At 34.4% G+C, this 25,595-nt stretch overlaps 1 protein-coding gene across 1 annotated transcript in view; it reads left to right on the top strand.

Annotated features, from left to right (window-relative positions):
- The window catches only part of LOC104499648 (leucine-rich repeat and IQ domain-containing protein 1-like), a gene marked incomplete at both ends in the record, with an annotated part of 70,137 nt that overhangs the window by 33,923 nt on the left and 10,619 nt on the right, over positions 1 to 25,595 (top strand). Inside the window, one exon of the mRNA XM_010143179.1 lies at positions 7,911 to 8,012. Within this exon, the coding sequence (XP_010141481.1) occupies positions 7,911 to 8,012 (102 nt within the window). The remainder of the gene's footprint in view (positions 1 to 7,910; positions 8,013 to 25,595) is intronic.

Genomic DNA, 25,595 nt, shown 5'->3' with positions numbered 1-25,595 from the left:
AAGAGTCATATCATCATCAAAATATTCTTTATTATTATGGAAAGGAGAAAAAATGGGTGAGAGGTTCAAGTTATTATATTTATATCTTGATAGCTTCCCATGATGCTCTACCATGTTACCTAAAAAAAAAAAAACGTAAATATCTGGTGTGTAGCTGAATTTTTTACATATGTTCCATTTGGTGGCCTCTGTTATATCATCTTTTCTCCATATGCTCTCTGGTTTATGTTAGTAGTAATTAATCCAGTCATAAATGTCTGATTGAGCATATCAGATTTGCTATCCTATTTTTGTTGCAGTTCTAATGGATTTTTTTTAATGTTTATATTCAATTTGTTCAGATTATTCAATTTGATATGTGTGTTGAGCTTTTTAATGTATCGCTTGGAATATTCTCAAACTATGTCACTAGTTTTAAAAAAATTAACAAAACTTTGCACAGTGTTTTTATAAGTTCGAATTTTCTCTTCCTGTCAGTACCTCATGTAGGAATTTTTTTACTTTCTATTACATCAAGCACAAAAATAACCTGTATGTATCATTTTTCTGTATAGAGTTCTCTGACAGTCATTAAAATCACGGTCTTTTTTTCAGATAAGGAGTAAGTGTAATTTCCAGAACTAAGAAGTATGACTGAAAATATTGTATGCTCAGTCCCTTTTGAGTGCAAAGATTGTCAAGCCAACTATTCCTTCTCAAACAGCACATTGACAAAGTCAGTCCTTCCTTGATCAGCAAGGACCAAATAGACATTATCAATTAAAACAAGTATTTTTATCTTAAACTAATGCTAGAACTCAACTATTGCACTAAAAAAATATCCTGATGGAATATTCCCCATGTGAGAAGAATCTCCACATTTATAATTATATTTTACATCGGCTATCTCTTCTGGAGTGTTGTGAGCAAGTCAGGGTCCTTACAGAGGGACTTTACAGCATTTAAATTAGAGTACATATACCTTATCCTGAGGCTAGCCAGCTCCAGATGAGGAAACTGTAACCAGATGCATTAGTCTGCCAGTGTCTTTCTTGGATCTCTGTGGTACAGCTCATGCTGGAATACTTACAGCAATTCCAGTATAACTAGAGAGAGTGAGTTCACAATCTTAGGCCACTGTTGTAAGTTTAACCCTACTGAAGCAGAAATTCCAGAAGATATTCTATTCCTTCTAATATTTAAAAGCAGATTGAAGTTCATCTGAATAAGTAGATGTCAACATTGTCTTTTAATGTTTCCATAGAAATTAGCATCCTATCACCTTCCTCTCCTCTGAAATGAGCTTCATCCATCTTGTATTTACTGAAGCTGTATATAAAAAGTTGTAGGACTTATTTTTAGTTTTATTATTTCTGTTCTTTCATTTTAATTTCCAAGTCCTCAGTGTTATAATTGCAACTGTTTCCTTTTTAGCTTTCTGATTTAAAATAGTCGAAGGTGTGCTATCTACAATAAAATATTTTTTTGTGATAAAGATTCCTACCCTCTTGAAAATAAGTAGCCAGCATTCACTTAAAAATGTAAGTTATAGGGTGTAAAAAAGCAATTTTTCATGTTATATCTATTTAGTACTACACATCTGACTTAAAAGCAAAACTTAGGTTCTGAAAAAAACAAAGCAAAAACATCTAAAGCTTCTAGACACAAATAAATTATAGGCTATTAACAAATAAAGTGGTAGTTTTTATGCTAAGCTTTCAGCATCATCCCAAATATAATTTATTGATTATTCCATGAAATAATCTTATTAGTTGCAGGTAATGCTAAGTTGTTTATGGATTTTGTAGGAACACACGGCCTGTCAGAGTATGCTGTCTGCTTCCATATGCTTTCAAACTCCTTTGCCTTAGGCCTGGGATTCAAAATTCAAGTATTAAATCCACTTCCATTCAGAGAGTTTTACAGTTACTCTTTAGTATAGTCAAGATGACTGATGGATTGCAACTTCGGTTGGACAGTCATGAACAGTTTCTTAACATCGTCAGGTATGAGAATTTATTACTTTTCATTTTCCGTCTAAAGCATAGGTCTTCTTCTTCTAGTGCAAGAGTGATGGGATTTATTTGGTTAATTATTCAAGTCCACATTTGAGCTAGTCATTTGCATTCTTTTATGGGAAGAAATAGCCACCTTAAATGCTATTAATTTCCTCATAAAACATAATTCAAAAACAGGCTACTTGAATCTCACTGGAAAAGCACTTATAGTTCTCCATTGCCTAGGCACAAAACCTAGAGTGACTGGTTGAACTACAGAGTTAAACTGTAGATTTTTAGAAGTAACTGAGAAGTATCTTACCTCATATGTCTGGCCACATACCTTCTCAGTAGTGAAAAAAATACGGAAAATACCAGCAAGTGCACTGAATCCTGTGGTTTGTATTACAAGGAAGAGCTTAAAGTAGCATAACCTTATAATAGGGAGTGATTCAGGCAATGCTTACATTGCAGTAGACCAGTTCCACCAAGTAATGGCCTTAAGGTCTGTTATGCCCTAATCCATTACAGTTATGTATGCTTGTTTATGTAGTTAAATAAAGTTTGGCCTGTATTTTAATGATACCAAATGTAGGCTGTGTCTACTTCAACTATTTTTATTCTGCAGTAAGATAATACAGAAAGTGTGAGCAAGAAACCAGAAATTTGTCAGCCAAGTAAAACTGGCATGATGTCAGAAATATTCCTGTTTATCAAGGGTACCTAAAGTTCTACAGAAATTTTAATTAAAATCTAAATGCAGCACACATTAATGTACTTCACTGTGCTTACAAATTAAGTGCTGAGACTCATAACAAGCAGCTTCCTAAAGATGTCTTGGCACAGCAATACAGAATTTCTTTCTTAACTGAATTTCCTTGGTTCTGTGGATTTTGTATTAGCCTCTAACTTCTTTTTATTTTAAAATGGCTGGAAATCTTGTCTTGCTTTCAGCTTGTCTCTCCTACACAGCTGTATTACTTCTTGTTTAACCATTTCCTCTCCAAAGGAAATCTTTCTTGTCAGTGACTGATAGCATGGGATAGTAATTCTTGCTGACCCATAAGTAACAAGCAAACAAACAAAAAAAAAACCAAACAAAAAAACCCCCAACCATAAAAAGCAGCTGGAGTGGGCCTTTACTCCTGGAATCAGAGAATCAGAGCACAAACCCAAAGATATTTCATAGAGGTCTGTAAATATTTTTTTAGTTCTTGATTAGCATTTAAGACAGCAATGCAATACTAATTAAAAAAAACAAAAAAACAAAAACCAAGATACCAAAAAAACCAACCCACCCCCCTCAAAACCCACGACCCCAAAACAGATGATCTACCTATACAACACTGATTTGTTGAATTAACAACAGTCAGAATAAAAATCTGGGGGAAATTATTATTCCTTACACATTACATAAATGACCATTGATCTATATGTTCTTAGTAGCAGAAAGCAAGCTATTTTTATTGTTGCATGTTCCATATAGCAGTATCATCTGGGAATTCCAGCCATGGAGTTCTAATTGCTGTTCAATTATGGAACCAAATGTGCTCTTTCTTCCAAATTAATTTACAAATTGAATTATCTTATAGATAAGCATCTGTCACTGTATGCTACTTTGATTTATCAAGTCTTTAAAGTTGGCACGGATATGTTTATGTTTTTCCAATTACAGATATTGCACAACAAGAATGAATGACAAACAGTTAATTTTTTCAGCTTCACATATTATCAAGAAGTTGCTTAGCAAATCTGGTGCCAAATCAGGCAGTAACTGTTCCTTCCATATTGTTTCTATAACATTTCTTGTGTTCATCCAACTTATCTTCTATATTTCAAGTCAGCCAAGCAATGTGCATTAAATTACCTACCCAGTTCCTAGATTGCCAGCACAGATCATCATCTAATAAGCCACATTTAAATGACTATGCCAGAATCCGGGAAGGTATTTGTATGATTTTGAACTGTTGGACCTTTTCACAGTTCTCTGTGTGAAATCTAAAACATTCGATTGCTTGTCATCAAAGCATACATGCAGTTCATTTCCCTAGCTCACTCAGAGACTGAAAAGCACTAGTATTATAAAGTAATCTGTGTAATATTGCCTACATTTGGGAATAGATAAAGAAAAGGACTCATTTTTAATACCAAAAGAGCTGTAGGCAATGGTTGAGGTGATCCAGGTAGGTACAAATTCAAGTAGTCTGGCACTGTGTTAAATCCCTGTATCTAAGTTATTTTGCAGATACTCAAGGAAAAATCTTCTGATTGAAGTCTCTTAGAACAATTTCCATCATGTCCCTCTCTTCCCAGCTCATGGACCACCTTTACCACTGGTACACTTGTGAACAAACAAATGTTTGAAAAATGTAGGTTGGCACTGATAAATTCTTCACCCAAAAGTCCTTGGTATAATTTAAGTTTGGACTAGTTGGATTTTTCATAGAAATGAGTGGGAGTCTGAATTAAGGAAAGATGACATTGTTAAAACATTTTGGAACAATTTCAACAGACCCACATAGGAGAAAATGTGTTATTTCAGAAACTAAGTTAATTAAAAATAACTTGAAAATCCTCAGTCACATTTTATCTCAAGAAGCTTTAATCAATTTCATCACTTTAGTCTTGAAGAAAGACACTGGTTTTGTAACTAGCATAAAGCTACAAGAGGTTGGAAGCCTTTTTAGTAACACTGTATGGTATGAACACTGTATGTTCAATGTTGGAAAAATTATAATTATAAAAAAGATTATTCTGTACATTGTTATCTGTGTATAGTACTTGTAAGGCTGTGTATCTTACAACTATAGAAATCACAACAGTATTTCATACTTAACTGTCCTGGTTTGAGTTAGAACAGAACTCATTCTATTCAGTGATTTCACTTTCCAGCTCAGTCTCTTCTAACTGACTGCACTCTCTGAAGTCAACAGCGTATTTCTGCAGACAGTGTCTGCTTCTAGAAGTGATAATGCTTGATGTGTACAGTCACTACCAGGAACTGGTGTGCAGAAAGGCTCTTGCTGATATTTGCTCCTGCGCAGACCAAGGTCACTGCTCAATCCTGTGCGCCACAGTGGAGGTGCAGTAAGTGAGAGGCTGCACCTGTGGGGAGGAGTGGACAGGACAGGTGACCCCAAACTGACCAACAAGGTGTTCCATCCCACGTATGTAATGTTCGGTATAAAGCTGAGGGTTTACAAGGGTCAAACTCTCTTCTTCAGTAGCTGGTGTCCGAGGAGGACTCTGTCCATTCTGCCTTCAATCCCAATCCACCCATTTCTTAATCCAGTTCCAGAATCCAGCTCCTGCATCTGGTTTCCATCTGCTGCTGGGTCCACTCTGGGCCTTCCCCAGTGTCTGCCCACAGCATCAGTGGTGACAGTGGTGACAGTGACAACTGCCATCAAGGGGATTGGGTTCAGTATTGATATTATATATATTTTTATGTATTTCATTTTATTATTATTTTCATTAAAGCCATTTTAGTTTTCTTTTACAATCTGTAATTCCCTCTTCCTTATTCCCGTTTTCTTCCCTGTGGAATCATCTAGTGACAGGCCCAGCCCTAACCCATGACATTTACTTAAAGTATTTTTATAACTTCTATTAAAGTTTCAGAGAGAACTTTTAAAATATAACACATTACTATTTTAAGATAATTTATCACAAATCTTACTGTGATCTACTGCCCCAAACATTTCCTACCATGAAGGACTCTAGGTTGATACAAATTTGGTTTTGAGTTGGGAAGTATGCCAAAATAGGCCTGCTTTATCCATCTTTTGTGCTAAGTAAAAATACCCACAAAGCTGATAATCTAGTTTGTGAATAAAGTGATCCCGTTATCAGAATCATTCTAATAAGGTACCATTAAAAGTAATGGAGCTAATCATTATGTGTTGTGCTTCTTGGGTCGTTTAGCTGAATTTATCCTTTAGTTAGTAAAAGTGGATTAAAATTACTTTAAATTTTACATCCTGTGGGTTACTCTGGAACCTATAATCACCATACACAATGAGTAAGGTTATTCTAGACAATTTGAGATAACAAAGTGTAAGGTGTTGCTGATTCTGCCTTGGGAAGAAGGCATGACCTAAATTACTTCCATCCATATTTTCCATGATTCCTTCATTAGTCATGTTTGCTGTTTTGTGAGAGAATAGCACCATTAAGAACATTCGGTCAACCAAATGCTGCTGGAGCGTGGGCTGACCAAGAGTACATTTTGACATGTTTTGTCAATGTGTTATCTCTTAAAGTATCCACACCCCATTAGAGACCTTCTCTGGGCTTATACGGCAAAGATATAGTATGTTCGTATCGTGTTGCTTGTGTCGAGAGTATGCTCTGAAAAAAAGTGGAGCTCTTAGGATCCCTTTATGTTCCATTAGATTGCAACTGGAGCATCTGCTGCAAATATAGAGGTCTAGTCAAAACCAACTTTAAAAATTGCTGTTAAACTTCTTAAGAAATTGCCTACTGACTTAACAGAGCATTCTGATCTTCTGATCCTTTATTTCCATAAATAAAACCACAAAAAAAAAAAAAGCTACTTACTTTGCTGCAGTATTACTGATGCTCTTATAAATTCTCTCAATAAACAGCCACAGGGTCATGTAACAAGCTCAAAATGAAGCATCAGGCATAGTCATGTGAATTTATTATGTCTGAATGTTCTTTGAGTCTTTCTATCTCCTCTCTTTTCCTCGTGGCAGGGTCTTGCATATTCACTTTTGCTACACTTGCATCGTCTGTGAAAATTTAGATCCTTTTGTTGCCATATCTACTTTCTTGCTGAATTCTATTGCTGTTTACCCTCATTATTTTTACTAATTTCTACCCTTTTCTGACAGTTTGTACTCTTTCATAGACAAATCTCTTCTGCCTCATTGTTTCTCAGAGTTTCTGAGAGTTTTTATTATCTGCTGTTTTCTACTTTTAACCATGTGAAACATATTTCTTTGATTTTTCCTTTGGCGTTCTGTTACTCATGTTATCAAGTTCAGTCTCATACCTACAAAACCACATTTATTTTCCTTGTCATTATGTATCTGCTTTTGTTTCTACATTCATCTCAGTCCTTTTTCAGTCCTTTTTTTTAATAACTGGCTTGTTTATTGTGCACAGCGCATAGAAGTTTCACATTCTAATCCACTGTTTCCCTTAAACTCCCACTTTCCTCCTAAGTCAATTCTTCCTTCACCAAAGAAAATCACCTTATCACCTTTCCTGACTTGTGTGGTTTTGCATTAGCTTAGCTTTTGTTGATTAAACTTTCTAATTTTTTTTTAGTCTAGGAACATGTATTATCTAGATTTACATACAATTCTGTGCTCATCTTCACTCCTTTGCAAAGTTTTAAAAATAACAGTTCTGAAACTTGTCAGGATTTCATACTGTGGCATATAGATAAGCCAATACACTTTTGGAGTATTTTTTATTTCGAGTAAGTATGGGACATGGAAGAAGGAGAGTTTATAATCTCCAAATTTAGTCTCAAAAAATAAACTGCCTCCTGTTAACATTTTTTAGGTGTAAATGATTTAATTTAGACTGCTGAATAATTCTGAACCAAAACTTTTAGAAACAGTGCTTGGCATATATTTTGTTAATATTTCTGCTGTAACTTCAAGCTTTAAAACCAGATTTTAAAAAATATTTTCTGGAAATATATGCTTTAGAATTTATTTTTAATTCAGAGGTGCACTAGCTAAAAGATCAACAGTGTTAAAATCCTGTAAAACAATGACTTTAATTCTCAGTTGCATATGTATTTATGTTGCTGGATTTTAGAAAGAGTTATCCTTTGTGAATATAAAACCAACTTTTAAAAGTATTTTCATTTATTAAGTGGCTAAAAGGTGAAAAACTGCTTGAAGGAATGAATGAGCCAGGTCTGACCTTTGATTTTAACTTGTTCTTGTCATCTAGACCCAGCTGTGCGCCTGGCGTTGTTCAAAAACAATGAAAATAAATATCTCCATGTGAAACCACCAAGGAAGACACAGCCTATAAATGCTGGTTACTTTGAAGGTATGAACAAGTATTTCACTTTCTATACATGTAAGCATATAGATCTTGTAATGTCTTTTAGGCAAGCCTACTTGACGTGTAAAACAATATGCACAAGTAGAAGGTGGCAAGAGTTTAAGGTCCTTATCTGTTCTTGGGTATCTCAAGTTGCAGCAGTGAAACATTTAAATTTTAATTCATTGGGGAGAGCAGGGAGGTTTGTTGGAGAGATCCCAAAGATTAGCTGATTTATGAACTGGTGCCTAATTTATTTTATTATCATTATTATAATCATTATTATTAAATCTTCATCATAAAAATAATTGTAATAAAACATCAAAGCTTATCACAGAGGTATAAAATACAAAGTACTAGAATAAAATTTTATAAATGAAGTATCACTTCAATTTCTTCATCTCATTGTCACCTTTTCTCAATCAAGCCATTAATTCCCAACAATCGTTAACATGTTTTTTAGGAAGGTACTTTCATAAATATTCCCTAAAAACCCGTGATTTGACAGAAGACAAGAAAAGCATGTAAATATAAAATTGGCTTTCCAAAAACATTTAAATAGTGATGTGGAACTTTTGCTGTTGAAATTTGTGTTAAAACTCTCTTTGGTTTCAGTACAATTAGAAAAAGGCTGAGTCTACTTAAAATAACTCTGTTGGAAGAAGCTGAGCATCTCCAGAGGAATTTTTAGACTGTTTTGATTCCTTCTGCATCTCAATAGTGCGCACAGGAAGTTGTCACCTCTGTCTTTTTATCTCTTTCAATCACATAGCCGTATGCTATCTGATTTATTCCCTAGTACTATATTAACAGTCATTGAATGGGGATGGAAATTAGAAACTGACTGAGACGGGTGTGCAATGAATCTGAATATACCTGAACTGCAATTTAGCCAATTAAACTAGCTATATGGAAGTCTAGATTTGGCTCACATTCATAAGCCCATGCTCAGATTTGTTTGGAAACAATTCTTGGTGAATTCTGACGAAGAAAAATGTGTGTGCACTACTACTTCCCCTGTATCCAACCACGAATTTACCTAGAATGTAGAAAGTCTGTATATACTGTGCAGGTGTAGCATTCCTGGTGTCTCATATCTGTTCCTGTGGCAAATATTTGTATGCCAGAATTAATTATATGCTGCAGAAATAGGACATAGAGACTGCCTGCAAAACACTGGATGCCCCAAACCTACAAGCAGTAGTGTGAATATTCAAAACCATGTCAAAGAGATAAGCTTGATCCCAGTCTCAGTACCCTAAAGTCGCGTAGCTTTAGCTTAGCTTTCCTGCAACCAGTTTATCTGTGTCTTCCAGGAGACATTTCCCTTTATATGGGAAAGCCAATGTGTGCTTTTCATCCTTCTACCTGAGACATTGCTATTTCGGATGGTATGGCCAGAAAACACTAGGCTGTGAATTAGAACCCAAAGTTCAGCACAGAGCATTTATTTATATGTATGTGAGATATCATCAGACAGAGTTTCTAAATACAGTATTTGGTAACACTTTGCATGTTATCTACTACAAAGCAAAGCACCTGCATGATAGAGTTGTGTTATCAGTCATTTCTTCCCTCACTCACAGAAAAGCTTGTTTCCCATTTCCAGTCTCTCACCTTTTGACCATTTCTTCCTCTTTTGCCTGGAATAGATTTCTGTTCTGCGATGGGAGTTCTTTCTGTAACAAGAAGGTGGAATGTTTTAACTCTCTATCCATAAATCTTGTGGACACCGTATTTTAAGTCAAAAGAGAACACAGACCAGTCCACTGCATGGTGGAAATAAACATTTTCCATTCAAGCCCTTTTACCTTCACAGAGTGGTAGTCAGTGCTCTGGTAGAAAATTTGAATTCCAATCCACATCCTTCATAAAGCACTCAGTATAACCAAAAAAAAAAAAAAAAACCCCAACCCCCCCAAAAAAACCCAAAAAACAAACCAAAAGAAAAAAAGTCCTTTCTAAATATTCCTGCTTTATTTCTTTAAATTGAGAAATGGGGCAGGGAGGAGAAACCGTAGCATCAATAGCAAATACACATATGTTATCTGTTAAATAACAGAATCACTACTTTTGAAAGGGGATGCCCTCGGAAGTGAAACAATTAGAACAGTTTTAGATTTTCAAACTGGAGCACATCATGGTAGTGAATATTTAAGAGGTAATCTAGTTAAAATGTACAATGAATGTCTTTTGTCTTCATTGTGTCTTGCTTTGTGTTTAAAAATACAAATAACCCAAAAAGGAATACAAAAATAAGAGATATAAAAATAGAGGGAAATGGAATGAGCTTAATATCTGACGCTTGTTTGTTTCTGACATAAAGGTTATATATTCTGTCATAATGTGCCTTCTCACCTAAGTTACTTCATCATACCAACAGTGTTATATCATACAGCATCTGTGAAGTAATATAGTGAGGACATAGTGTTGATGCAGTATTCAACTATTTTCCTGTTAGAAAATTTGTGATGAGCTGATATGCAAAATGTTGATACCCAGTTTTGAAAACTTGTGCATAACTTCTATCTCATGGGACAATTCACATACACAATTTGACATACACATTGTAGGAAAATACATGTTGAACACTTGAGTAACACCATACATTTTTATCAAATTTTAGAACAGTTTAGAACACTTTACTCACTGATGTTATAAAAATCCCTGCAGGGGACCATTATTTCACATTTGTACCACAACAGCGCACAGGAGTTAGTCAGCGACAAACCCCTTCGTATTACTCACTTCATCCAGCAACATGAGGAAACGTAGTTCGGACAGGCAAGAACTTACCATTTAAAAATACAAGCAACGTGTGAAGGCATGAGCCGTGGGAATGTAATTAAATGTGTGTTAGTGTATACATGTGTGTATATATACATATTCAACATGAGTGTATACACACACAAATATATATCCATCTACCGTGAGCATAAGTACATATATGAACTCTATAAGCATGGCATTTATGTGGTTTTTATTTCTATATTTTTAAAGGAAAGTAAATTATGAGCAATTACTCTCTGGTGTAATTTGTAGTATCAATGGGCATTTCGTAATCCTAATGCTTTTTGTTTCAGTATCTTTGAAATTAATTTAATGCATGGGGTCATCGTATAGTTCAGATTCATTAACACTATTATTTAAATAAATAAATACATAGTGTGACATTTACTTCAATAGGTTGTAAAGTAAGCCACAGGAATATGCAAGTATAAATATGTGTTTACTGCTTCTCTTAAAAATCTATTGCCTGATGAAAACATCTGAAGACAGATGAAAACCTGACATGATGTACTTTCAATTCTGATGATTTGCTGGACGTTTCTGTGGACTATGGATATTAAACTGCTTTTTTTTGGTGTGATGGGTTAAGCTTCCAACTCAGTTGTGGAGTTTCAGTTAGTGCTAGTTAGTTGACAAACAAAATATGCCTGCTTACATTCTTGGATGTTTTTGTATGGTTTTGTAGATGGCGACATTTCGAAGATCTCGAAATTTTGGAAACATTATAAGGAACACAGATAATTTTCATCATTTCCTATTTTGCAACAAAGTATATTTTTAAAAAGCCTTGTGACTGCTTCTCCTCTTGTTGTCTGGAGATAATTTCAGTTACTGATTTAAAATAAAATAGTCTTGACTTTTTTGGATAAAGTAGATCAGGAATTCAAAGAAGAATCTATCCTTGACTCCTTCACTTTTCTTGGGAATTTCCAATTAGTCCTGGATGAATGTGTAACAGAGCATCTCTGGAAGCTGTGGGTGTGTAATTATAGGGTCTGTACTACTTTTCCAACCAACAGTGTGAGTGCTTTGTCCCAGTACCGCAGCTCAAAACTGCAGAGAGAGCCCTGGGACCTAGCACATTGTTTTGCTACAAGCTTTGGGAACAGTATATGTCTTCTGGGGTCCTCTTTAACCCATCTACCTCAACAATTTCGATGGGTTATCCGAATAATTTCTGTTTAGTGGAATGGGAAGCTGGATTCCAATTTGTAGAGCAAGTTGGAAGAATGCTCAAGTTGGAAAATCAGCTGAGAGTCCAAACTATCCAAGTATTATTTGGATACGATTCACTTAGTTTCTCAGAATTTAATAGACTATGCTTTAATTAATTGTGTAGATTAGATGATTTATTGGCAGATATGGTACATTTATTTTTAGTCGTATCTGTATCTGTCAGTGGCACATCTATACCATACACTTCAAAGAAGTGGATACAATACTACTTGACTTGACATGGGAATGTGTGCAATGACCAATGCTAGGACATTTATACTAAAAATGCGTTGGACTATCTTGTGAAGATATGTTTACTGTAGCTTGGGAACCTGTAGTTCTAACTGACGGTACTGTATTTCCTGTCATTTTATGCTCATTGGTGGCTAAAGAAAACGTAATGGGTATAATGTTAAGACAGATTTCACCAATACAAATTTGATAATGAACAGATTATGCTTTCTCAGCTGGCTTTTAATTACAGGAATATTTATTCGTTTCTCATTAAATTGTCAGTAGAAATAACATTTATTTTTCATATTGGGACAAGAATAAGAGGTAAAATGATCTTGTGGTTATGTCACAGAATTGGAAGATAAATACCAAGGATCCCTTTAAAGTTGTCAGTTTTTCAGCTTCCTGACAGTTCACAGTTAGGAAACTTCTTGTAGTCTCAAGTGAAAAATGTTGCAAAACATTCTTATAGATTATTATCGCTAGTGCTAACGCAAAATGTGAACTTGAGATATTGGAAAGTGGTAATTAAAGGTTTCCTTTGAGCTAATTATGTGAGCTCATTAAAATATTGTTATATAATGATCAATAAACATAGTTTCTTAGATTTTCTGTATTATGAAATATGAATACATTGAATAAAAAGTATATGTGGTAGTTAAATAGAATTTATATTGATTCAAATTACTGATGCTTTTAAATATCTGCATGAGAGTTAAGAGAAGCTACTGAGGGTAGAATTATAATCTTTTCCTGTGCTTTGAATATTTTGCTGCTTGTTATTTAAGAGCATTTTAAAAGATGTTGAACTACTGCTAATGATTTATGTTAGCTGGTTTTGTCTTTTAGAAATTAGCTGTTTTCAATGGAAAAATATAAATGGCATCAGCTCCCAGAAAGCACATTTTTTTAAAACATCCATTTCTAAATTAAGTCATCTTTTATTAAGCTGTGGTCAGAAAAAGGATTAATAACCACATTCTGAATCTGACCTTGCTGCAGTTCTACTAGCTGGATCGCCATGTTTACAGTAAAATGCAATCATTGCATATCTCCCAGGCTTTAAATTTGTATGTCATATGAGTGAAGAATTTTCTAAATCATACAGGACTGACAAAAGTGACAGAATAATGCATTTCCAGAGAATGTAAGATCTGTCCTGAAATGTGATGAAAATATGTTACAGAAACCTGTAGCGTGGAAGGGGATCTATCTTTTAAAATCAGAATTCTATGGCTTTGTTTCTCATTATTTAGTTTGAGCTCACACAACAGAACTCTCGCATTGAAATATTTTCTCATTTTAAGGAATTAATGGCTCTCCACCAGCCCTTTAACATGTAAAATGAGTAGGTTACTTGTGTCCAGTACATCCAAAAAGAGCCAGGATAAAATAAACATAAGGAGTTGGATATCTTGGAAAAAATCTGTCATGGGTTTGGGTTAATCATCTCCAGAAGAAATTCAACTTGATGCCTGAAATGTAAGACTTCTTGGAGAAAGCAGTAAAGCCTGAGGCAGTGTTGATCTGAAGGAGTGCTCTCCATGGGTCAGAGCTGCTCTGCTGGCAGAGTGCAAACCCAGTTCACAACAGCGGTACGCTGAAAAGTTGTAAAAGACTGCAGGGGCCTTACAGTGCACGCACTCAAGCTTCAGTTACATAGTTCTAGTGTCCCAGTTTCTTATTATAAAATAAAACTAAAAAATAAAATCTGTGCCTAATTTTCTAGCCTCCTGTCCATCAATGATACTGTAGGATTTTTCCACTTAGTGGAATGAAGCAATCCTGAAATTATGGAATATTTTTAAAAGTAAATATGTAAAACATCATTTATGTGCATTTATGCAGTGTCTGAATATTGATAAATGATCTAAATATACAATATATTTATTAGTATTCTTGCTTTTCAGATTCGATTAGAAAAAATGATAATTCTCTATTTGCCTGAAGTTTCTGAACAGGAGGTACTAGCCATAGATACATACCAACTTAATATTATGAATTCTCATTGTGGTTCTAGACTTCAGGGTTCTTGTGTTAAAGGTTTCTGACCACATACTTCCCCTGCCTGTGTATTACATCTCTGCTATTTTGCAGACTGTTGTAATTTGTGGCTGTATAAGGACTTTGTTAGTGCATCACATTTAAATGTGATCTCTAAGCTAGAGAGTGTGTTTCTTTGTTCCAACAGACTTCCAAAACTTGGATTTTTTACAGCGTGTAGGCTGTCACCTGTGCTTTCGTAGTGTAGTAACTTAACCAATCTTTAACCTAAAAGGAGCTGCACTTAAGTAAAGAAAAAAAAAGTCTTACTGTTTTTTTGCTAGTAACTACCCAATGATGACTTCAGTGGGAATGAAGTTTCACCTGAAATGTCATCAGAGGTTGAAAACTCCTATTTCTCATGGAATAATGAGAAAATAATGCAGCACTGTAATTCAGATAGTTTTGTTTGCATCTTTTGAGATTCTGCCTTTCTTTTTTCTCCTTTCCTTGACATTTTATGTGCAAAAGCTAGGTAGTATAGTTATCTGCATCTCAGCCAATGTATACATAGATAAGTTGACTCCACATTCACAGCTTTTAATACTACATAAGGCAATCATTTTGGATGAATAGACCCCTGAGTATCGAAGCATTTCAAATCCTTTTTCATTTGACCATTCGGTGACCTGATAACTATTTCCTGTCCTTAAGTAAGGTTGTGACCCAGGTCTTAGAGTGCAAAAGACAGATAATTTTAGCAACAAGTTAAATCCAAATGGATTTGGTTGGAGGGGGTAAGGGAGAATAGGTTTGCTAAATTCCTCTAAAATAAAGTGTTACAGCACTTGGATTTAGTACAACTAGTTAAAAGTAATTGTTGAATTTGTTGCCATCTGTTTGGATGCCTGGGGACTGTAGTCAGTACTGGGGTGGTTTGTTAATTTGTTTTGTTTCTTACACTTCAAAAAAACAATTCCTAATGAAGAAGTCATTAAAAGTACATTTTCAGATATATTCCAAGCATTTTCTAAAGTGGCATTCTAAGTATTAAAATCATAGTGGTGTGCAAATGGTATTTTAACATGGCCACAAGTATGTTCTGTGTCCGTAGAAGTATCATGAATGTTGCATTGCACAAATGTTCGTCTTGCTGAAGAATTTCCATTTGGTATGGAGCTATGAAGAAGGAATATTAAATATTCTTAGAGATATTTTATAGGTAGAAATCTTGTTTCAGTTGGATAACATGACACATTTTAAATCACAATTGAAGTTTCCTGGAGCCATGTGTTTTAATATCAATGCTTCTGCTGCACATTTTAAGCACTTTTAGAGGTGAATTAAAGGAAGGCCTTCACCCCAGAGCTTGTCACTGATTTTGAAATGTAATTGATTAAACTTTCTTACAAAATAATTTTTTTTTCTATTCTGTGATGGGGACTCTGGTATTATGGAGAATTAATACTACTAATAAGATCATAGATCTACAGCATTCCACATTTTCACGTGTTTAATATTGAACACAAATTTAAGCCTCCTTCTTTTTTGTAAGTAATATTGTTGTGGTTTAGATATGTAATATATTTTTGTAATGAGCAACATTTTTCAGGCAAAACATTAAGACTCTGAAAGTGAAGTCCAAGTATTAAAAAATTTCTGCTACTCAATACTATAACTTTTTATACCAAAGTCCTATACCTTTTACAGGTTTCAGGTAATCTATAAAACTGTATGCATTATAGACAGACAATTTTACAAGAATTTGCAAGTAACTCAATTACTTTGATAAAAATGTACAATCATGCAGTGATATCTATGTAAATTCTGTGCTATGTTATTTCTCTAATGTACAACTTCCAACTTCGTAACTTTAGAGTTTAATTCTTACCATGTGCAATACACAAATATTTCACAAGTTGTTTGAGATTTGTAGGTTTGGGCTGTTTTGATGTATGCACTACAGATATGTTATCTGACTTCTGTATACAAAAAGGTAGAAATACTGAATTTTCCAGTTATTTTTTTATACATTTTTTCTCATGTTCTCAAGAAAGGCTGCAGAGATAATATTTTTTAATAAGATTTTATTTACTCGACAGTCTAGAGTAGTTCTTCCTCTGCAGGTTTGTTGTCAGGTTACCTAATCCAACATTGTTATAATTCCAGAAATTGCTACATTTGTATAATATTGTAGATAACCCAGTCTAGGTAACGAGATAAAGAAATACAAATATCCTGAGAAAAGAAATTTATTTCTCTTTCACAATCACCACGAAACAAGCAAGACTATTAATAAATTGAAATTTTTTCATGGTTTCTAAGTGCACATTGAGTATCATGGGGATTAGTAAGAAATTGACTGTGGAAAGTAATTTCTCTAAAGCTCTTGCATGCTTATTGTTTTCTAAGCAAGCTTAGTAATTTTCAGTTTATTAAGAGATCGGTGATACCTTTTGTCAAAGATAGAATTTAACTTTTAAACAGGGGGAATTATGTTTTGTAATTGAGAAATTAGTAGTGAATGTAAAAAGAAAGGAAGCTATGTGCCGCTAAAGCAGAAAGTTCTGATTTAACCTACCAGTGACCTGGCTTTGTTTGTTCAGATGACAGTTCTAAAAGTGTGCAGAGAATATTCCCTTTTAATACAGTTATTTGCCGCAAGCCGTGACCTCACTGCCTGTCAGGGAGCAGGTCTGAATTGGCCCTTTCTCTGATATCGTGACATTGCTTCTGTTGCCTCGATTGTGACCTCTGATTGCATGATACCCCTGAGAGTTCAATTTAATAAGCGTGACTCCTGACTCTTAGCCAGGTCTGCCTGCTTAGGTTTTGCCAGACTCTACTTGTAGTCTGGTCTACATATGCTAAAACAGTGCATAGGCTGTCATCATACTGTGTGAGTGGTGTGCACTGTATTCAAACTTCTCTTTCAAACATTTTTCATTTATTGCAAATGGAAATATTTATAAAAGCTTACTTGGAATAAATTTTACAAGTTGCTTCTTCCACAGTTATGGCTGCTCAGGATTTTGGGGGGTTTGTACCTTTGTACAAAATAGTTACTATTATTTCACTATATTACTAAGCATGTGTGTTATCCATGCATCATACTAATGCCTTACTTTGAAATTTGTTTTATTTCCCCCATGAGAGTGTTACATGTTTCTATGACTTCCCATCAACAATATGTTTGTTCATTATAGAAATAGTAGGGGCAAATCCCCTTTTATATTGCATGATTAACACAGTTGCACAAGGAGAGAGTACTGATGAGCACCCAGAGCACTGTGAGATGCAGTTATTCAGGACTAGTCAGGTGAAAACTGAAGAATCTGTCTGGAATCCAGGAGAGGGTGAGTAGAATGGAAACTTTTTAAATATCATCGGAAATTATATATCTTGGTTTCATGACTACTTTGCTACATCATTGCATTCTTCTTTCCCGTTTTCCTCCTCTTCTAGCCAGAATCCTGAAGGAGTCTGTTCAGAGACCTGGCTGCCTTGAGGATGATGATGCTATTCAGACATTTCTCCAGTTTTGGTATCCCTTGATGCATTCACTGAACCAGAATATGGAGAAGTTCAAAGCTTTGAAAAAGAGTTTCAAGAACCGCTGTACAAGTTACAGAGAAGTTTCTGTGTTTATTTACCTACATTTTTTGTATTCTCATTGCAGATACATATACCTTTTTCTAGCCTCTACATCAGTACCTCTAACATACTGCTTCTAATCAATGTATTTAGCTTTTCAGCGAAGCAGAAAAAGCTTGCTGATCAAAATTACGCTTTGTGCTCATTTTTGTAGTTAAATTTAAAAATTGTCTGTAAATATTACCAGTTAATATTTCTCTATTTCGTCAACTGTTTTAAAGAATTCTGTTTGTCTTTTCACTCAGATTACTTTGTGTTAAAATTGTTACATCTTATATGAAAAGAAAACTATATTGGAATCTTTCTTACACAACTAGCTCCCTGTTATAAGGCAAAAAGTGGGTATTTTCTTGTTGCATTCTTGTTTAGCAATGAAATGCTGTTCATTCTTCGTGACAGTGACTGTTGCAGTGGAAGTAAAATCTTGGTGTGACCAGTTAATTTTTTTGTTTGTTTGTTTAATTTTGTAGACAAATGCCTATGTAAGAAAATACAATTTTAATAGCCTAATTTAGTTTGTAAGTTGAAAAACTCATAATATAAATGTCTGTTCCCTTCTTCTGGAGTAAATAGTGTAAGATTAGCTACTGACGTTCCTTAATCTCAAGTGGCAGTTTGCTTATCTAGTTGAAACTTAATGGGGTTTCACTCCTTTCTGGATGAGATCTTAATGCCCTCTAAGTTCTTGTGCTATTTGCAGGAGCTTACATAATTGGCTGCAAACAAGCAAAGTTAGGAATGGACAAGTCTTACCTGTTATTAGGCAACAGGTAAAACAAGTTACACTTTTAAGTTAATTAGTTACAGCTGTCTCGAAAGCTATTGCAAATATAAACAGAATGCACATGAGGCAAATTCACAGATTCAGAATCACCATGGTACTAACTCATTCCCTCTTTTTCCAACAAATTTTATATATATGTACATAGAAATATATACGTATATGCCAGTGAGTTGGAGAGTTTAGTAACAAGCTTAGCTGCAAAGTTTAGTAAAGAAGAAACTAATTTAAACACACCTACTCTAAGAATAAAATAGTCAAGCTTAAGGAAGATTGAATTATGTTCTGTAGTAGAGCTGAACTATTAAGTAGAACTGAACAAAATACTATTTTATTAGTTTTCTTATTAATAAAGAGAATTTAAGTAAAGGTCTAAACAAAAGTCTGTAAAAGAACAGGAGGAGTCAGGACTAATTCATTTCTTTTTCAACTCTGAGTTCTTAATTCAGGGAGGCAAATCATTCAAACATTCTCTCATGGATCAAAAAAACCTGTACCATTGTGACTATAGCTGATCCAAAATCTATAAAATTAAGTCAATTCAGTTCCCGTGGGGCTGAATACTTTTGAATACATATTTGATTCTCTAAAATTATGTACTGTGTTTCAATTACTGCATTTTTCATGTGTTTACAAGCTCAAAATTTCAGTCCCATTAGTCAAGAAATCTAAATACTAAGCTCTTTGAGCCGCATGAATCACGAGTTAACCTGGGGCAACTTGTAGGCAAATTGTGGGTTTGTCCTGCTTTTTTTTTTTACCTGTCCTTCTTTACAAATGGAATCCCCCCTTTTTTTTAATAGATCCATAAGACACTGGGATTTCATATTGCTTATTTTCATCTGTCTATATTTATTTATTTATAGTCACTTTTAAGTTTAGTATTTATGATTATTTTTGAGCTGGATATAAATATAGAAGAATTGTACATGCTTGGGGGTTAACTCACTTTATATGTAGAGCCTTTAGAAAAAAAAACATGTCTGTCTGAGACTTTTTTTCCATTTAATTCAATGAGCATTAAATCAAGCCTTGTTTATGCAATGTTCGGCATAATGACAGGCCTGATCTTCAGCGGTACCTCTAGGTTTTACTATAAAGTAAATTAAACAGCAGCCTTGCACGTAGTCTATATAGACGTTGTGTGTGTGTATTTGACAATGTAGAGTACTTCTGCTGTTACACATTACTGCACTGACAAAGCTGTGGATTGTTGTCGCAGTACCTTCATCAAATACCAACAGGTATTTCAAATGGATGTCAGAAAATAAGCCAGAAATAGTTTCACTCTCACCAAACAACACATTTATAAATTGAAAACTGTATGTAGCTCAACGACATACTGACATTAAAACAATAATTTCATTATTTCGCTTTCACTGTTATCTGTATTCATAAGTACCAATCACATATGGTACTCAGGTACATCACATGTGTTGATGAACATGAGTTCTTCAAAACAAGTTCATGTATTATTCAGATAACTATCTAGAAAAAATGTTTGTTCTCAAAGGTAAACACAATAAAGACTTTATTTAATGTACATTCCCAAATTGTGATGAAAAATTACATATTTTGATTACTTGTTCATGGAAAGCATGAGACAATTATTAATGTAGTGTAAGTCAGCTTTACTGACTAAGTTCATACTGCTCCTGAGTAATAACTTTTTTTTTTTTTAATACTTGGCATATGTATCTTCATGTCACGTTTGGATTTTTTGTCCTGTTCTTGTACTTTGAAGTCCTTCAGTACAAACAAAACCTACCTTGATGGTTGTCACACTCATTAATTTCTTGTATTTTGTACTTTTTGCCCTGTTGATAGGGTACAACATATTACTTAGACCTCCTGCACTCTTACAAAATGTTCCTTTGTAGGTTTTTTTTTGTTTGTTTTTTGTTTTATCATTCCTTAGGAAGATCTGATGTCTTAAATTGTTTTGCTTGTTTTATTGAACTCAGAAAAAGGTATTCCTCTGGCTTGGTCTCCATACAAAGTGATAATCTTTTCTTCCTTGGGAATACTGTTTCATTACTGAGAAACTAAACATTTCTATTCAAGTTCTTGATTGTTTCTGTTGGTTAATCTTAAGAACTGAGAGTGTATAGAAATAAAATCTATAAAAAGATTCTGTAAAAAAATTTATGTTATGCATCTCATCATTTTCTCCTGAGCAAAGTAGAATACATTCTTCTTTTCAGTAGAGAACATGCATCTTTAGGGTGTTTATTAATTTCCAGAGATATGAAAAAAGCTAGAAATAGGGTCTGTACTAGGCAGATTTGGGGGATTATATGAAATTATGTGAGAGTGTAGGTAATAAAGATAAACAAAATAAGCTCAAGCTACTTCCAGCTCATTTATTCCTTACATATACTAATGGATAACTAAGCATGGAAATGCTGACCATACCATTTCAAAATATTCTAAAGAATTTTTGAAATCTCCTTGATTTCTTTGGTTCTTCAAGGGCCTTGACTATCCAAAGATCTATGGGCAACTCTTGGCTATACTCCAAATTTACTTCTTAGCAGCGCTCTCGATGAAATTTTCCCACGCTGGGTAGCTGAAGCAGGTGGTGTATAGACTACAGAACACCCTGTTCATAGAAGACCACACAAAAAAATAATGTGAAAGTACATCAGAGTCCTGTAAGGTTTTTTATGTACTTTTTGAATTTGTAAAAGCCTGAGTGGATCTTCAAGAGTACTGATTGCAGGAAGGAGTGGTTTACGTCAGGAATTCATCTCTTTGTGTGCGTGTTGGTAGAACATTATCCCTGCAGTTTCTCCATTTTTGTAGAGTTGGAGTTTGGTTTTGCTTGGGGATTTGTTCTGGTTTGTTTTTTAAGAAAGAATCACCCTCTAGTTTTTCAAACATGAAACTATTTCCTGTTATTTCCCGTTATTTCCCAACCTTTGCATAAAACAAGTTTGCCATTGGGTGGCTGGACTGAGGAATGTTTGTCTGTTCTTTTTAGTTGTAGTGCAACTTCAATGTATTTCAGTTTTGGGAACCTGAGGAGGCTCTGTGTGTGTGTCTGCTTCTGTGCGTCTGTATGTGTAGGTAGATGCTGAGATACTAAAATTTTCTTTATATATACTTTTTATCCTATCTTGTTGTTGCTTGTCTTACATTTATTCATGAGAAAAATACAGTCTATCTTCACGTTCTCCATGGCATTAATCCAATATGAAATTTTTTCACTATCCTGATGCTAATGTTGTATATTACCAGAATATAAGAGTCCATCCTCCTGGGGATGAGGAGTTTGATGCTTGGATGCCGTAAATACTTGCCTTAGTACAATACTTATTACAAACAAAAGTACCTAGAGGAGCATTTCAGTTCAGTGGAGTTCAGTTCAGTGGAGTCAATGACTATACAGCATTTAATAAATAAATAAATAAATGCAAAATCGAAGACTCAGTCACCAGAGCTTGATATTAGCATATCCAAACTTTGAAGGTTGTGGAGAAAATAGACTCTTAAGATTTCCAAATGTTTGTGCAGTTTAATCTCCTGCTTTTTCTTCAGCTTTTTTTCAGCTTTTCTGTGGTGGAAAATTCCCATGGGCTTTGTCATTCACTGAGGTTGATATAAATAACCATAGCTACACTTCATTCCAGTGTTAAATGACTGCTGTAACATTCTAAAGAAATAAACAGATTTTATTGAATATCTCCTTGATATGAATGTGTTTGAACAGTAGTCTACATGACTCCAAATGTAATGGTTTATATGGTACAAAATTAACCAGTTTAATCAAATGGCAGAATATTGTTTTGTTTTCTGGCTTATTTTTTTAAAGAAATAATTCTTTATTTGGTAAACAAGGAGATCTGATACAATTTATTTTGGAAAGCATGGACCTGTATTAAACCAGTGCACTACTGTTCCTTTATTTTTTCTTCCCAACTCTATGACTTACTTTCAATTGACCCAAGAAACCTATTTTTTCATTATTATTGCTATTAGCCCTCAACTATTCAGTTCCTATTTCTTTACCCAAATAAATCTTGGAAGTTCTTATCCCAAGATTCATTGCCTGAATCAGATCAGAACAGTCATAAATTAGTGAAAACTGAAATCAGCAGCTGCCCGTATGGCAGCTTCCTGTACACACCTCAGGTGAAATGTTTCTTTAAGTTTATAGATGAACTCAGAAAGGTATTGTATGTCTTGGGAAATATCATTATATGAAACCGATATTGCTACAAAGCAAGTTATAGAAGATAAATGGGAAATTCTGTTTAACATAAATGGAGGAGTACAGAGAGTGGTGACAGCACATAAAAGTTGGATAAATTGGAAGGAACAGTGTTTAATGTTTCCTTCAAGTGAGTGCCAGGAAAGTGAAGCTTATGAAGCAATTCAAAGGGACATGTACCACGTTCACAAGAAGAGAAAAGACAATGTAATATGGAATAGTAGTTTGCAATATATTTGTGTGATCAGAGGGTTGCAATGAAAGAGACTAAATAATCAGGAGATACTGGGAGAAATTCATCGACACTATTGTGATATGAATAGAAATAATTTTCAATGAGGTGTCTTAAAAATACACCAGTGATGATTAAGTAAGACTTAGATTTGCCTCAATGTGGGAAAAGGAACAAATTGAGCATGAACAATAAGCTAGGGATAAATACTAATTACTACTGGTAAATAGTAGTGGTGCTGTATTCTGCAGAGGCAGGAACAAGTAGCAGAAGAGAAAATAAGGTGTGGGAAGGCACAAGCATGAAATCCTCTTTTCCTCAAATTCAGCTGAAATTTGTACAGTTTCAGTGGTTTAGGAATCTCAGTGAAAGGGCTCAGCTTTTGCATAATCTAATAATAAGACATCAGAGAGAGAACACAAAGTATAGGCTGAAATGACGTAAACACTGAAGCAGAATGAACTAAGGTGAAGATTTTTTATGGTGTTAATCACTCAGAAATAGAGCATAATATAAAAGACAGTAAAAAATAGACAGAAAAAGGCACAGCCAAAATGAAGACTATGGTCTTAACTAAGAGTGTGGTGAATACCTGCAGATACTGTATTACTTATCTGGAGATACTATAATTTCAGGGGAGAAGAACTCTGTATCAATTACTGCCACATGATACCAACAACTTTCTGGAAGTCTCACATGTATTGCTAATACGCATGTATTCACTGAATACCTGTGAGCATGCTGAAGACCACTCTAAATACCATTCCTTTTCCAAAACCGGTATTTTGGCTGTGTAGTGATGGTTATATAATGCTTAGGTGTACTTAGTGACAAAGCAGACTTCTGACAAATGTGTCAAGCTTTTTGTGGAAAAGAAATTCTTCTCATTTCTTTTATGCTTTAGTGTAAGTTTCTGGGTGGGTTTGGGGGTGGAGGTTGGGACTTTGTTGTAGGTTTTTTATTAATGTTCTTTTCCTGTTTCCAAATTCTTGAGCTTCTGCATTGATAGGAATGTTATTACTCATGTTCTTGTTTTCTGTTCTGTCTATATTATACAGATTGTGACAGAACTAATACAATTTTGTTTATTGATTAACACATGGAGAAAATTAGATAAAAAGTTGGATTTTAGGTTTGGGTTTTCAAGATTATTTATTAATGTGTATTATAATTTGTAGAATATATAGGAGAAATTATAAAAATCCTCACAGAGTGTATATATAATTTTAATTTTCATTCAGAATAATATTTTATGGAGTTTGTACACTCATACACAGACTGATAATATATATTGCTGATGAGAAATATATACCAGAATACTGACAGATAAAATTTTCAGTGTATTAATAGCATAGACATTAATTTTATATCCAAGCTCAGCTGCTTAATTCCAATGTTAAGAATACTATTTCCAGAATACATATTGAGAAAATTAACTCTGGTCACAGATTTTTTATATTAAGGGAGGAAAACTTAGAATGCTGAAGAAATTCCAAGCCCTTCTTTCACATTGTAGATCTTAGTTTTCTTACTCTCTTACTTTATTTGTATAGTACTCTGTATGAAGCAAATTTTGAAGTTAATTAAATCACCCTCAACAGAAAGTTTAACTGTAAAAGGTTGGATACAGTGCAGACTTCTCCACACATTTCTCTCTTTCAAGAAACATATGACATATTAAAGTTAGAGCTTTTATCTTCCCATCATCAACAAATAGATTTGAAAAAAAAATCACTGTGTCGAATCAGGATCCTCAGCATCCTCTTAGATACAAATTGTCAGAGATGTGAGTAGCTAACTGGGATTTATGACAATTGTGATCTGTGTTTTCCCTGCATAGAATATGAAAACTAAAATGCAGAATCTGAAAGATCACCCTAAATGTAGACATTGTGTAACTATCTTCCTTCTTTTTGAATACTGGCTTGCTCAAGAACACTTGTCCTAGCACTGAGAAGCACGGGTGTGAGGTACTCCTTGGGCAGTGGAAAATACAGGTTATAGGTACTACTTAGCCTGCTGAGATTTGAATCTCCCGCTTCCATATGCCAAGCTATTGCTCTTGGGTATGTTTCACTCCTCTTTTTAAAGGTGACTACTACAGCTGAGGGCACAAGATGCATCAGTCTTGAAGAAAACTATGAGAAGAAAACTAACTCTATCTAGAATTTAGGGCACTTCACCAGAAGGGTTATCCACTTAAAGGGTCATTCACCTAAAGGGTTATCCAGAGATAATCTAATTTAAAGCACGTAAGTAGCATCCATATTTTAAGCTGAACATGAGTCACACTGTCTCAGAACATGCCTAAGCAAATTTGACAGATTGAGGATGACATTTTTCTGAATGCCAAAGTTCAGGTTCTTATGAGTTTGGGGGGATTCTTATTAATTTTGGGGGTTCTTATTGATTTGAGGGCCTAGAAAAAGAATTTGTTATTTTCCTGTAATGTTCACTTCCAAAGACATTTCAGGTGCCTAGGCTCTT

This window comes from Buceros rhinoceros, unplaced genomic scaffold (genome assembly GCF_000710305.1).
Source record: "Buceros rhinoceros silvestris isolate BGI_N320 unplaced genomic scaffold, ASM71030v1 scaffold6629, whole genome shotgun sequence".
Classification (NCBI taxonomy): Eukaryota; Metazoa; Chordata; class Aves; order Bucerotiformes; family Bucerotidae; genus Buceros; species Buceros rhinoceros.
The sequence above is the reverse complement of the archived record's forward strand: the minus strand, read 5'-3'. Positions and strand labels throughout refer to the sequence as shown.